At 38.8% G+C, this 15,707-nt stretch overlaps 1 protein-coding gene across 1 annotated transcript in view; it reads left to right on the plus strand.

The window, feature by feature from the left end:
- Positions 1-15,707, plus strand: part of ADGRB3 (adhesion G protein-coupled receptor B3) — a 795,310-nt gene that overhangs the window by 394,543 nt on the left and 385,060 nt on the right. Inside the window, exons 10-11 of the mRNA XM_023544583.2 lie at positions 10,675-10,743; positions 15,150-15,258. Of these exons, the coding sequence (XP_023400351.1) occupies positions 10,675-10,743; positions 15,150-15,258 (178 nt within the window). The remainder of the gene's footprint in view (positions 1-10,674; positions 10,744-15,149; positions 15,259-15,707) is intronic.

Below are 15,707 nucleotides of genomic sequence, written 5' to 3' on the forward strand. Positions count from 1 at the left end.
GACAATACATAATCTCATCATGTAATGATAAACTTCACCTGTAGAAGCAGTATCTACTTCATAAGGTTGATGTGGGGATTAAATTATCTATGGAAAACAATTTTGCAGTACCTGGCACATAGTAAGAACTCAATAAATGTAGCTACAATTATTATCTGTGAAGGTGACATTCTGATAGAGCAAAAAAACCTAAGGAGTCTGGAGAACAGTCAGCTGCTGCCAGCGCTGATGTGTACTTTTGGCATCTCTCCTGCCAAGCAAGGAAGGTCTTTCTCATGGCACCACCTAAGGAAGTAGGCACTGCTTTTTTGTTACTTGATTCAAAGAAGGATAGGTAATGTGCCAGGGAGAAATGGGAGACAGAAAAGATGTACTGGTCCTTATGGAAGAAACTAGAAGGCCATTTTGAAGTTAGAGAGCAAGTGGTTGAGGACAGTCACTTAATTAAACCAAGATCTGTGTTTCCTGGCTCAGTGGGAACCAAGTCCTGTACAGGAAAGTAACTCCCAGCTCACAGTCACTTCCTCAAGTCATCAATGGCTGTTCTTTTCAGTGCTTAACAGCCTGAGAGGATTCCCTGTTTTTTCTCTGTGGTAGAGGGAACCTTGAATAACTAACATCTCTTTCTAGGTATTATTAAAGCCTTGCCTTTATTATAAACTTGAAAATAAGAAAATTAATATCAAATAATTTTCTTAAATGGAATATTAAGATGTTAAACCACAAGTCTTTCTGCACAAATCGACACCATTAAATCCTACCATGAACAAACTTGGAAGATGGCTATTGGCTGACAGGAGCTAACAGTATCCATAAGAGAGTGGAAAGTATGCCTAACAGTCAAGTGGGAAAGGGAAAGGAGGCAAAGAGGTTTTCAGAATGTGTACGTCTTATAAATAAATTATTTATTTAAATTAAAAAAAAAAAAAAGAAACACTACAGAACATCTAATAGGTAGTGCAGCATCAAGAAGATAACTGAGATTTACATTAAAATATTGTACAGGTAGATTTCTATTATGATTCCATTTATTATCAAATTTATTTCTTTTTAAAACTTCATTGGAGAATCTTGAAGGGCTGTAAGAGTTAGCTTTTAGAGAAGGTGTGTTCCAGCCATCCTTCCCCAGCATAGGAGCCACTGTGGCTGCTGCATGCTGAGCGTCACAGGGGAGATTTATGTTGTGTGTGTCTTGCACATGGCAGCTCTCGTGCGTGTCAGCCAGGCCTGCTCAAACTTGAGGATTCATTGCCTCACTTCAGGCGTGCCCTGTGTGAATTTGGTGATGGTTTTAATTCACTCAGTTATGTTTTTATAATGCTGGTTGCTCTTCCAGCCTGCCTCTTGGGAATACTCATTTTAACATTTATAATCATTACTAGTAACACTACTTTTTTTTACTTTTTATTTGTAAATAAAGTCTGGAGAGTAGCATTAAGCTCATGCCCCAAAGCACTGAAGATTAGATGACTTCTTTTTTTCATTTCAGCCTCTCCCCAGCCACTGCACCTCAAAGAAGACTCACTCTACCACCCATTCATGAAATCCTTGATCCCAAGGACTGGTAGCTTTGTGTAAAAAATTACCCGTCCACATTATTTGGAAACCTTGCAGGTCAGACTGTCTTACGTCATGGCAGAGCAATGACAGTAGTGTGAAAGACAGCCAGTGATTCCTGGAACAGTGTTCTTATGTTGTTTTCCAAATGAGTCAGAGCTTCTATGATATTTGTGACTAAAAGAAAAAAAAAAAAGTGTCCTTTAAGTCTCTATGCTTTTCTTAAACTAGAGGATATTAGAGGATATCATTTTCAATGATCAGCCCTCCTGTTGCACTAGGTCTGGCAGCTTGCAGTGGTCCAGTTTGGGCAGGCCCAGCCCTGCTGTCAGGAGCCCTAATTCAGGGCTGAGGATTCCACTACTGACCTTGGTACCCCAGTCTTACAGATAAGCACCTGCCCTTTGCCTCCCAGTTTTCCAGTAGCTCAGCTTATCATCTCTGGATCATATTCTCCGTATGTCTTGATCCCTGCTACCTGTTAGGGAGCCTTCTGGATTATAGTCTCCTGCTTTCCTAAATCCTTGATGAAGCCCAAATAGTTTCTAATTGCCAATGACCAGTTCATCTGCTGCATGTATAGATACACTGAGTAACGGATCTAGCATTGTGATTCTTTTTCCTGCTCGATTATGAATTATTTTGCCTATTTACCTGTTACAAAAAAATAGTTGAAGCACAATTTAGGGGTTATTTATTTTTTTAAACAAATACATCGGAACAAACTGAAGACTATTCATATAATTATCCATATAATAAAGTTGCGCTTACTTTTTTTTTTTTTACATAGTTTTTCCTATATGCTTTCTTAAATAGGAGACTAAAAAGTAGAGTTCCAGCCAGCACAAAGGGAATGAGACATTCTCTTATCCATGATTTAGTTAATCTATAATCTAGGTGTGTCCAAGGTCTTGTATATCATACATGCAAATGTTATCAATCATGTGCATTGAGACTTAAAAAAAAAAAAAAAACCTTGAGAGTTGCTGCACTGTATCTTGAGCTCTCTTTGGATTTTTAAATGCCTGGCCTGTCTCCTCTGGCTTAATTCATTGCTTATCTCTTTTACTTATTTGGAAACCCTGGTGGCGTAGTGGTTAAGTGCCAAGGCTGCTAACCAAAGGGTGGGCAGTTTGAATCTGCCAGGCGCTTCTTGGAAACTCTGTGGGGCAGTTCTACTCTGTCCTATAGGGTCGCTATGAGTCAGAATTGACTCGATGGCACTGGGTTTGTTTTTTGGGTTTGGTTTACTTATTCCTCTTCCTCTCTAGTGTTCCTCAGTGTTTTATCCTTGACTTCATCCCATTTGGTAATCTGATTTTTCTCCCCCAAAAGGTTTCAAGTTTTCCGCTAAAACAAATGATTCACAGATACCTACCTTTTGAGTTTCAGGCTTGTAGTTACAAGTGTCTACTGGGCTTCTTCTCTTAGCTATATTATAGATTCCTCATAGTCAACTTGAAGGAAACTAAGTTCACCATCTCATGTCTCAACCCTACTATTTCTTCTGTGGTATTCAGCATGACTAACTGTATCACCAGCCTGCATTACCTAAGTGAGAAGCCAAAGGCTGCTCTTTGATTCTGTACTTTCCCTCCTGTGTAGTTGGTCATCATGCCATGCTATTTCCCTGGACCAAGGTACCATCATCTTTTGCCCAGCCAATTAAGACAGACCATGATCCCTCTTTTCACTCTTACACTTAATTTATTCTTCACTCAAGCCAAAATACAGTATTTTATTTTTAGTGAAACTCAGGTTGTATAAACATCCTGGGATCTGGGCTTCATTTGATCTTACTCATGCCTGTATTATTAATTCTGTATTAATATTCTGCACCTCTCTTCGCTTGCCAGTTCCTCTATTCAGGAGCGCTCCACCTCCATTGGCTTTCGTTCTGCTCCTCAAAAGTGTCCGGATTGTCTTCTTCCCAGGGACTTTGCACTTTCTCTTCTCATTTTATTCTGGAACTCTCTTCCTCCTGCTTTCGCCTGGCTGCTTCATTCTCTTCATTCTGCTCTCAGCTTAAACATCACCTCCTTAGAAGGTCTTTCCTGCTGATTACCCAATCTAAAATAGCTTTACACACACACACTTACACCCTGACCCAGTCACTCTCTATCCCTATAAACAAATCTACTTTTGTATCACTATCTGAAATAGTTTTTTTGTTTGCTTACTTATTTATTGCCTCTTATCGTCTGCTAGAATGTAAGCTGCGTAGGGCAGGAACCTTCTTGTACATCTTGTTGTTTGCTGGTGTATCCTCAGCACTTAGAACAATTCCAAGCATAAAATAAAAACCAAACCAAACCTACTGCCGTTGAGTCTATTCTGACTCACAGCAACCCTATAGGACAGAGTAGAACTGCCCCATAGGGTTTCCAAGGCTGTAATCTTTACAGAAACATACTGCCACATCTTCCTCCCACTGAGCGGTTAGTGGGTTCCAACCACTGACCTTCAGTTAGCAGCCAAGAGCTTTAACCAGCTTATCACCAAGGCAAAGGCACTCAAAAAAAATACTTCTCAAATAAATAGGTAAATTCCCATTTTTTAGGTATTTTCCATGTCTTTCCTGCCTTTTCATTTCCACTTTCAATCGTCTACTTCAGACCTTCAGAATCTCTACTTTGGGCTATTGATAAAGCTTCTGGAGTGCTATTTCTTTCTCCAATGTTTATCTATCTTTGGAAATCCCTTCCGCTTTGCTGCCTGGGCTATATTTTTATAACTCTCCTTATGCTATGCTATTCTTTTGCTGAACAAATTTGCATCCTTGCCATCAAATCCATTCTGCTGGGGGGTGGGGGTCGGCAGTGAAGATAATAGAGGTACGTAGCTGGGGTTAGCTGTCTAGCAAAAAATGAGCTGTGTGCCTATGGAGGGAGAAGCGCCTTCCTTGGTTGCTGCCGTGTCTAACCCTGAGGACCAGGGTCAAACATCTACAGATGCTTCCTCTTCATTTATGAGGACCTGCAACTTCTTCTCAAGGATGGTCTTGAGACTTTGGAAGACCATTTAAAATAGGAAGAGTTTGATCCCATGTTTGTTGAAGATAAGCAGTTTTCTTACTTGTAAAAATGTGTCAGATCTCCTTCCCTGGACATAGTGAAAACCCTGGTGACATCGATTGCAGGGGAAGGTGTCAGTGTGGATAGAAGGCAGCAGGTGACACCTATGTACCCCACTGTGAAGTTTGGTGAAAAAGCTAGAGGATTTCCTTGTCATTCTTATGGTGGACACTGTGGAGACAGGTTTTCTGTGCAGGTCTCTGGGTTGGCATTTCCAAACATCCTGATTTGGAAACCCCGGTGGCATAGTGGTTAAGAGCTACAGCTGCTAACCAGAAGGTCGGCATCTTGCTTTAGCATTTCCTTTAAGGCAGGACGATCATTTCATGTTTTATTTTAATTCCCCCAATGACTAGCGCCATTGCCATATACACAGTAGGCAATCAATTAATTGTAAATATTTGAGTGTCTACATTTTGCTGTGCCTGATGCTGTGCAGTGAGGGCCTAACAGTGAATAAAATCAAAATAAGGAGCCCTGGCGGCTCAGTGGTTATGTGCTTGGCTGCTAACCAAAAGGGTGGTGGTTCAAACCCATCCAACATCTGTGAGATAAAAGACTTGGCAATCTGTTCCCATAAAGATTATAGCCCAGGAAACCCTATGGGGCAGTTCTCACCTATCATATAGGGTCGCCAGGAGTTGGAATCGACTCGGTGGCACACAACAGTAGATTACAGATGGTAGAAGAGCAAGCACTAAACCAATCATTGTGCAAATAGGTCATAATTAAAATCGTGATGTACATCAAAAGAAGGCTACACAGTACAATGAGAGGAAAAAAGATAAGGAGACACAGGGGTGGTGGTGGTTGTCAGGCAAGCGCTTTTTGAGGAAATGGCAACTCAACCTAGATATGAAGGATAAGAAAGAGTTATCCAAATAAAGTGTGTGCAATAGAGCAGTCCATTAAAGAGGACATCATGTATTTATAGGTCTGTAGGCAGGGAAGAAAAGAGTTTGGGATATTTGTAGAAGGCCAGTGGCCCTACAGTATAGAGAGTATGAGGTGGAATAGCAAAAGATAAAGTTGGAGAGTAGGAAGGGCTTGGAGCATGCATGGCCTTGTGGCCATCGACTCGTCTTTGAATTGGGGATCCATTGTTTACCCTGTGTTCTGCATCCTTACCCTAATGGCTTGTCCCTGCTTCCTTGTTTAGTCTTTATGCCTTTCTTATGGATTTTACTTCTGGTCAAGATCATCAAAATTCTTCCGACTTTCAGCTCTATATTATTAAATCTTATTCCTTTGGGCTTGTCTGTGTCTCTCTGTGTACAAGAATTTTGCAACTGGATTAAGACGAAGTAAACACATTTTCTGTGGCTCGGATACCCCAAACTGCTAGCCTAATCTATAGCACCATTTCCATGAGGAATTCAGCAAAAGCTAAATGCTAAGGAAGACTACTTCAGTATATTTATAAAACCTTGCATATAACCCATGTGGAATCGGTCAAGTAGAAGTCAATCGGAAGTAGAACACAGAATCGTTTACCACTTTTCATAAAAAAGAGTATACCTTCTGGTTTGTAAGGTCAAATCTTGCATTTTGAATGTGGCAGAGGCATTTTTGAATCTCCTTGTAACATATTTTTACTGCAACGATTTTCATATGCTTTCTGGAGAGAAAAAGCAAAGAGCCATGCCTCATTGCCCTTTGTGTCCCATGACCATTTGTCACAGTGCCTCTCACATAGTAGGCATCTAATAATAACTGCACTTAAAACTCCTCCCAAACAAATGGATACCTAGGAAGAAGAGTTTTCAGCTGAACAACTTATAGGCCTGAAGTTAGTGGTGAATCCATTTTGTGCTCTACATATTACCAGAGAGGAAGAGCCATTATAAGGGGATAGGAGAGAGTGTCACTGGTTGTGCAAGGCTTTATCAGCATCATAGGTACATATTTGCTATCCTGCGCTATAAACACAAATCATGCAGCCAGTCATAAAAAGGATAACACAAAGGGAATAAAATCATAAAGCCACCATATAGCAAGCACTTACCATGTATCAGGTACTATGTAAGAATTACCTCCAAGCTTCACAGCAGCTCTGCATGGCAGCTATTATCATTCCTGTTTTACAGATGATAAGGGAAGTAAGGCATAGGTGGGCAGCCTTTGCCCAAAACCACACAGTTAAAAAAAAGTTAGATAAAATTTTAAAGTAAGTCCGCCAACTTCAAGCTGCCAAGGACACTCAGTTTTTCAAATTACGCAAGGCCATAGAGAGCAGGGCTGATGAAAATAAATAAATAATTCTTTGCTGTCAGATACATTTTGTGATGTGACATAAGTGACCTGATCCGTATATCATCGCAAGAGAGATCCCCACCATTAGCAGAGCTCTTAAAGAACTGTAAGCAAGTAGTAGTTCTGTTGCTGTGGAAGGTGCTTCATACTTCCTTCAAAAATAAAGTCAGGTGACCTGAAATGTAATTAGTCCCCTCTTAAAAATACTGTTCTGTTTGGTTCAATTCTGTTCTCTCTGTATGATCTTTGAACAAATGTCAAAAATAATTGGCATATATCTATATCTGCATATCAATGCTAATTCAGCTCTGCTGATAAACACACATATATTTATATTTTACTTATATATGAATATATCATATATGCACATATATACACACACGCGTATATACTGTCATGTGCCCCATGGTCCATTCGGGCAAGGTCCGACCACATATACGTTCGTGGTCCTATAAGGTAATGATAGAGTTCAGAAATCATGATCGGAGAACAGGACGTAGTGGATTTAAGCATATCACACTTGGAAATAACGATGATCCTCAAAAATAAAAAATTTTCCAAGCTGTTAAAGGATTGGCTCCGCTGAAAGCTACAAGGCCAACAAAAGTGCCTGAAGGACCTATATCAGATAAGGAGAAATAGCTCATGTCGTGGATTGAGGACCAAACACAAAGGCGAATCCCTCTCAGCCTGTTGACGATTACTGCAGAGACATAAGCCTGTTGGAGATGCTTAAAGAAAAACAGGAACAGATTACAATATCGAGTTTAGTGCTAGCTTGGTTCGAGCCCTTCAAACAGCATTTTTCCCTGCATAATGTGAAAGTGAGTGGTGAGTCTGCGAGAGCTGATGCAAAGGCAGCGGAATAATTTTGTTGAGACCTTAGATAAACTAATTGTGGAGGGAGATTAGTTGCCCAGCAAATTTTGAATATGGACGAAACCTTTATTCTGGAAGTGAATGCCTGAAAGGACCTTCATCCATAATATGGTATTTGCATAACATCCAAATCACATGTCTTATTTCACAGAACGGATTGTAGACGTCAGGAAATGTATGACTATGTATTCCTTAATTCTTTTTTCAATGTGGGTAACGCAAGCTGGAGCAGAGTCAGCTCAAAGAAATGGTGTTTGGGTCTTAGAACACTTGAGGTACTGACTTTGTAAATTCATTTTTTCCTATAACTTAGAACCTTATTAAATATCTGCTCTGGACCCAGACATTGTTATGCTGCGGATACACAGGTGAATAAGAAAGATTCACTCTCCTCATGAACCTCATCCCCAGAGATGTTCAGGCTTCGCTCACTGTGCCCCTGCGTGGTCCCCCTTGACAGGGTGCTACTACTGATGGTTGCCAAATCCAAACTGCAGTGAGATAGAAGGCGAACCTAGCCTGTGGCAGGATCTTTACTCTCTACTACTTTCCCACTCTGATTTAGTAAAGCCTGATTTATTGGCCTTGGAGAATGGTACCAAATATTTCTTATGTTCTCTAGTTAGTTGAATGCATATTTTAATAGTTTTTTTTTTTTATGTATGCTTTTTGATGACTTTTAAAAACTGAACTCCGAATTTATCATTTTTATCGAGGGGTTGTGCGTGAGCACTGGCTTTCATGTAAAGTGCGGTGTCACTGGTCCTCTGTCAGTAATACAGGTTTTGTGAAAGGTTTTCCCAGCAATGGAGATGCATTTGCACGAATTATTTCCGTTCTCCGGGTATCTGTTGTTAGCAGCAGCATGCATTTTGTATGAAAGCTGGCAGGGGACAGGACACAGAGTGTGGTCGAGGGCCTCAGCACAGTTAACTGACGTGTACAGGGATGAAATCTGCAACATTTGCCTCATTAGCCCCATGTCCCCTTCTGAGTTAACCAGCCACAGGCAATTGGAGAACTCCGAAGGTTAATTCTTTCTGCCCATAGGTAGAGATACAGCTCAATGGACTAAGCTCTTAAAATGTTATCATTCCAATCAGGAAATTTTTAAGTAGAAAAAAATGGCTGGTAGTACAAAAAGGTTAAATGAATTGAAAATAGGTCTAAAACAGACTTGCATTGTTTTTCAAGAGTTGCATAAAATATTCTGTAACTTTTATCGAGGTTATGACTTGAAACATGTTTCAACCATGTGATTACCAAGAACTTTTAAAATAAATAGCACAGATAGGGCAATTAAATATAGGTACTAACAGCTTCAAACCATAAGAGAGGGGGAAATAAAGCAGCTTTTTTTTTTTTTTTTTCTAAAAACATCCAGGTGAATTTATTTGAATTAGAACAAATGCCTGTTTTGAAAACCTAGATAGGGAGGCCTACTTATCAGTCTAAAAAATCGTGATTATTTCTGGTCTCAAAGGAGTCTTGTCCCATGGTAATGTCTTAGTATGTAGGTAACATTCCTGCTAAACTACATGCAGACCAGTTAGAAGCCATGGGCTGTGAGGACACAACCAGGTGACACCATCTATGTAACTTCAGACAGAGGTCAGGCCCTGGCTTCACTTTACCCTTCTTGGGTCTTCTGTGATGCCCAAGTCACAACTCTCTTCTCCTACCTCCTGTGTCTTGATGGCATAGAGTATGAGAGGATAGAAAGGTCTTTCTCTGGTTTAAAAAAAAACCCTTATGAGTGAAATGAACACTTACAAAGCCGAACTGGATCCCATTCTTTGTCAGTGTGTAAACGAGTGAATGAAAAATGAGCATCAAGATGTGCCTGTCTGCATGGGAAAAGAAAACCAAAACTTCAGCTGGGGCATTGCTAGACTAAGATAAAACAAAGAGGGTCCTCAACAGTTAGTTAGGGAAGAGGGTGTTGGCAAAGGTTTTAAACTCTATTAGGAAAATGCTACTGTGTGTACTCATTCTTCCATTGTGACTTGCTGGCAAAGGGCAGAAGTGTAAAGAATAATTAAAAAACAACAACAACAAACGAATCAGTTGCCATCAAGTTGATTCCAACTCATGGTGACCCCGTGTGTGTCCGAGTAGAGCTGTGCCCCATAGGATTTTCAATGGCTGATTTTTCAGAAATAGATCACCAGGCCTTTCTTCTGAGGTGCCTCTGGGTGGACTTGAACCTTCAGCTTTTCAGTTAGCAGCCAAACGTTTTAACTGTTTGTGCTCCCCAGAGACTCCAATTTAAAAATGAGTAGGATTTATTGAGTGCTTTACCATGTGCCATATGGCAATTACTTGGAACTTTTCATTTAATCTTTGCAATAGGTAGTTCTACTATCACCATTCCGTAGGTGAGGACACATGCTAAGTGAAATAAGTAAAATATCCAGAAAGGGCAGAGCCAGAACTCTAACTGAGCGTGTCTGCCACTTGCCTCAGCTTTGCCCATAGTCGTGGTCTTCACTATAATGAACTTGAGAGCAACAGTATAAGTAGCAATCATAGTGAGAAATTAACAGGATAACTTGAAATAAGACAAATACTGGTGACTTTTGTTACAGAAGGAATAAGATGTGTTTATACATAATAATTATATAATGATATCCTAGAATAGAATGTAGACTATAAAAGAACAGATGATTGTGAGAGAAAATATGTATTTTACCTCCTCTAATTTCTTCTGAGGTTTATATGTGAAGCTATGTAGAAATCTTGAAGTTATGGTGCTAATAAAGGGTCCTCAGAGATCTAGAATAATCCATTAGAATCACAAAGCAATATTGTGACTTTTTATACCCTTGCCACATAATTAGCCCCAATGGGCGTTGTTGAAAAGTATATTCTCTCATGTAATATTAAACCTTTTATCTAATTTAATTTACAGAACTTCTTTCAGATAGTTAGCAACCTTCTAGATGAAGAAAACAAGGAAAAGTGGGAAGATGCGCAACAGGTAAGATGTGAATTACTCAGAACGTAAAAGTGACATTGGCTAAGGGAAGTTTGAAATTTTTTATAGAAGTTAATTGCTTTCTATTCCAAGAATATAAAAGGATTTTTGGAAAGTCATTCTACATTATATCATGCTAAATTTAGAGAAAATACATGATCTTTTTATTTTATTGTATCAGTGTTTGGAATGAATGATATTTATAAATCTGAAAAAAATGAGCAGGTTAATCATTTATTTTAAGGAACTAATTCATAACAACTATATGCCTTACTTGGAAACCCTAGTGGCGTAGTGGTTAACTGCTACAGCTGCTAACCAAAAGGTCAGCAGTTTGAATCCACCAGGCACTCTTTGGAAACTCTATGGGGCAGTTCTACTCTGCCCTATAGGGTTGCTATGAGTTGGAATCATCTCAACAGCAGTGAGTTTTTAAAAATTTTTTTGGTTTTTTATATGCCTTACCAATCAGTTTCATTCCTGTCTGCAGACTCTGGGAAAGACAGCGAATATAAAAGCACATAGTTCAAAATCACGCTAAGGAGCATTGACTAGCAAAATCACTTGCATTTACTACAATGCTCCCTATTGCCTGGGTCATATATACAGATGTGATTTTTATTCAAAACCAAGAGTTGTAAAAAAGAGCTTACATAAAATCTTGTATTCTGATTTTTTTTTCTCTTTCTGCTATGCCTTATCAGTCTAGAAAGTGGTCTTATTACTTTAGTATTGTTTTAAAAAGCCTTGGACCACCATTTGTGCTATAGTAACTGACATATGGCTAGTAGCATTTTTTCTTAACTACATAAAAATGGGTTAGGAAATCAAGGAAGGGGGAATAAGCATGTTTTTAAAAATCCTACGAATGTTTAATTTAACTGAATGCACCAACTTCTTCGTTTTCTACTTGATCTTTGTTAAAAATTCCCTGAGAACAATGCAATTTTGAAAGGAAGAATGAATATTTACTGAGGTTCAGGTGAACCGTCTCCCCAATTTTCCCTTCGTAATTCTGTTCCGGAAGCAGGCCCTTTATTCCTTTCACGATTAAAAAAAAACAAACCAAACCCGTTGCCATGAAGTCGACGCCGACTCATGGTGACCCTAAAGGAACTCTAAAAATGGTCCAGTGTGAGGCCACCTCATTATTAAGTACAACTTTTGTGCTTCTCAACATAGCAAGAAAAAAATCACTCCTTAGTTTGAGATACTGAGTCTGTCTTTCAGTAGAACTAGTTGAATTCTACATTTGCCCTTGGCATCCTTCTAGAGGAAAGCCTCATTCACTCAGTGTAGAGAAAATGGTATCTCTCCTTAGAATACAGCTGCAGAGGCTAAATCCATCTTTATAGAATGCTGGAGACTATTAATTATGGATATATTTAGAACAAATGTATAATACCCTATTTAAAACAAGACTGCAATTCATCAGATGGTGTAATTTACTGTGGAGTCCCAACTTGAACAAATAATGAATGGTGCCCTTCTTGTAGCCAATGGAAACTCCTCAATCCCATCTATTTGCTTGTGATTTTGAGTAAGCTATATTCTTGTCTTTTAAATACTTTTTCAGTAGTAATAATCCTTAGTATTGTTATTTTTTTAACTATTTGAAATAATTAAAAAATCTATTTTGTAGCTTTTGCTAACAGGAGTTGTCATAAATGCTATATTGTACACAGGTCTTCAAATCTGTGGCACGAAGGGTGGTCAGTGTCGTGAACTTTCCAGTAATGAGAGCAGTTTAAAATCTACCGAAGATAATCCCTTGTGGGTCTCCTTATCTTATTACAGAGGAATAGCATGAACAAACGAAAATATAAAACAACTCTGTATACTTTTGGAAATCTAGCTAAGAAAAATGGTGAATATTGATGTCAGAAAGTTTTTACAGACAAAACTTACATGTTTGAACAATAAAAATGTCACTTCAGGGCTCGGCGACTAGCCACCAGCCCTAGTTATGAAGGATCAAACTATATTCAGATAAAGCATCCTACTAGAAATGTGGTATTTGAAAGTGAAAAGAAGACCATGCTCCGTACAGCATATTTTGTACCACTTGGACTTGACAAGTCATTAGCCATTTCAGTCATGATGTTATGTTCTCTATTTCTTGTTAGACTGAAAATTCATGTGTCTCTAAAGCAAGAGTCAGCAAAGTGGAGGCCAATGAACCAAATCCAGCCAGTTTTGTAAATAACGTTTTGGAACACAGCCACACCCATTTATGTAAATATTGTCTAAGGCTGCTTTCTTGCTACAACAGCAGGGTTGAGTAGTTTTGACAGATACCGCATGGCCCTAAAGGCATAGAATATTTACTTTCTGGCCCTTTACAGAAGAAGTTTGCCCACTCTTGCTCTGGAATATTTGTCTATACATACCCATACACATAAAACCCAAACCAGCGGCCATTGTGTTGATTCTGACTCATGGCCACCCCGTGTGTTTCAGAGTAGAACGGTGCTGCATAGGTTTTTTCAGTGGCCATGTGATCTTTTGGTTGCTATTAGGCTATTAGTCGGAATCGACTCGACGGCACTGGGTTTGGTTTTGGTTTGGTTTGTTCTTTTGGAAAACTCACTGGGTAGTACAAACAGTTTGCATTCTACTACTAACCTAAGGGTTGGTGGTTCGAACCCACCCAGCAGCAGCTCAGAAGAAAGGTCTGGCTATCTGCTTCCATAAAGGGTATAGTTAAGAAAACCTATGAGCAATTCTGCTCTGTCACCCGTGGAATTATGAGTTGGAATTGACTAAGCGGCAACATTTTTTTGTCTTCTGGAAGTAGATCGCCAGGCCTTTCTTACGAAGCACCTGTGGTGGATTTGAACCACCAACCTTTGGTTTGGGTTGGTAGCCCAGTGCTTAACTGTTTGTGCTACTCAGGGACTCCTCATATACACATTACCTACACAAAAACAGAAAGAAAACACACACACATACAATAGTAGTAAGAAGCTTTAGAGCCCATGGAGATTTTATGCACATTCTTAGAATGGGAATGACGGATTTTCAGAAATTATACTTAATGACTGGAAATGTAGGTAAGAAATAGGACTTTTTTTTACCAAGATTTTTCTGAAATTAAAAAATGACCTCTATCTATGCCATACATTTTTAAGTGTAATAACCATTTTTTCATGTCTTCAAGTACGCATGAGTATATATATCATGGACATTCAGTGTCTGATTTTTAGATAGGCACAGCCACAAACCACAATACACACTGTGCCTGCTACCCACTCTTCCCTACATGCTCTCCTCCTCAGCCCCCTTCCAGCTCCTACTGTATGCTTTCCTGCTAGTGTCTCTTCCCCTAATGCTCTAACCTTTGCAAATATGAAGCAGCTGGAACTCTTTAATCCATTCAGTTTTTCGTGGCTTGAAGCTACAATGTTGCTGGATGACTAAAAAGAAGTGAACCTAACTTCAAAAGACTTTCTGCTCTAATATGGTCTTATAATGAAGGCTGACTTCAAGTTTTATGAGTTACACATGCGAAAATTCATATGCCCTTTTAAATGACCTTCACATTCCACACATAATAAGCTATCCTAGGATCTGGTTGTCTTTAAGAAAACATTTATCTGTTTATAATGCATGAGGTGGCATGGTGTTGGGGAAAAAATACTTGGGCCATGAAGGCAGATAGTCCTGAAGGAGATAAATATACACATAGATAGATACACAGGTAGGTCTATGGGGAGGCCCACCTCGGCCACTAGCAAAGACACATATGTCCTTTAACCTCCTTGAACTGCTTTTTCTTGCCTAAAATAAGAATAATAGTTTCAACCCCAAAGATATGTTTTGTATATGTACATGTGAAATATCTACACTAGAGCTATTATGATCCAGAAGTCATTGCTAAATTATGACTCATCAAGTGGCTATTGTAATTTTTAGACAATATTTCTCCCAAGATACATATTTACTATGCAAGGATGTAATAATTTGTAAATATTCTCATGATATCAATAAGATTTGTTTCTGTGTTTTTTCCGTATAGTATCATTTTTTATCCCTTTATATAGATGCTAAGTAAAAAGCTAAAAAGAGGCAATTTCAGTGTTTGTTTTATGTTACATTTAAGTGAGGAAAGGAGCCCAGTAAGAGTAAGACCATGTTATTTCAGAGTAGACAATCTCTCAGATATTTTGAGTTTTCTTAGATTTAAAGAGGATTAATCCCTGTGTCCTATTGCTTTCTGAGTTCTTGCTGTGTGATACCTGATGTCTTTCTCAACTAGTAGTTCAAACATTACAGCTGCTGCCAGGTGCAGAAACTTCTTAAAATAAGCCAGAACTCACTTGTGACCTGATTATATTGTCTTTCAGATTGAGTTATGTATTCCATTATAAAAGTATTTTATTCCATCTAACCTTTACTTATTTTTATAGATTTATCCAGGCTCAATAGAGTTAATGCAGGTGATTGAAGATTTTATACACATTGTTGGAATGGGGATGATGGACTTTCAGAATTCATACTTAATGACTGGAAATGTAGGTAAGAAATAGGATTTTTTCCCCAAATCTTTCTGAAATTAAAAAAAAAAATTGCAAGTATCTACATCATTCATTTCTAAGTGTAATGTCCACTGTTCATGTCTTCAAGTATATGTGAGTAAATATATTAAAAATACCCAGCGTCTGATATTTAAATAAGCCCAGCCACATATATGTTATGCATACATGCACACGGGCACAAACACTCACATATGTGTGTGCATCTACGTGCATTTGTATGAATGCATATAGGCCTACTAGTGTGTATCTAGACATGGAAATGTAAAGGAGAATACATGCTACCTTTCCCATCTGCCAAATGCTCGTTGCTATCCAAGTTGGTTTCGAATATGTATACACCGGTGCATTTGAAAAAAAAGGAGTCTTCATAACCTTGGTGTCTCAAGCAGGTGCTGAATCTGTGTGTGTTGTGGGCACTTCATAGTGCGT

This window comes from Loxodonta africana, chromosome 1 (assembly GCF_030014295.1).
Source record: "Loxodonta africana isolate mLoxAfr1 chromosome 1, mLoxAfr1.hap2, whole genome shotgun sequence".
Classification (NCBI taxonomy): Eukaryota; Metazoa; Chordata; class Mammalia; order Proboscidea; family Elephantidae; genus Loxodonta; species Loxodonta africana.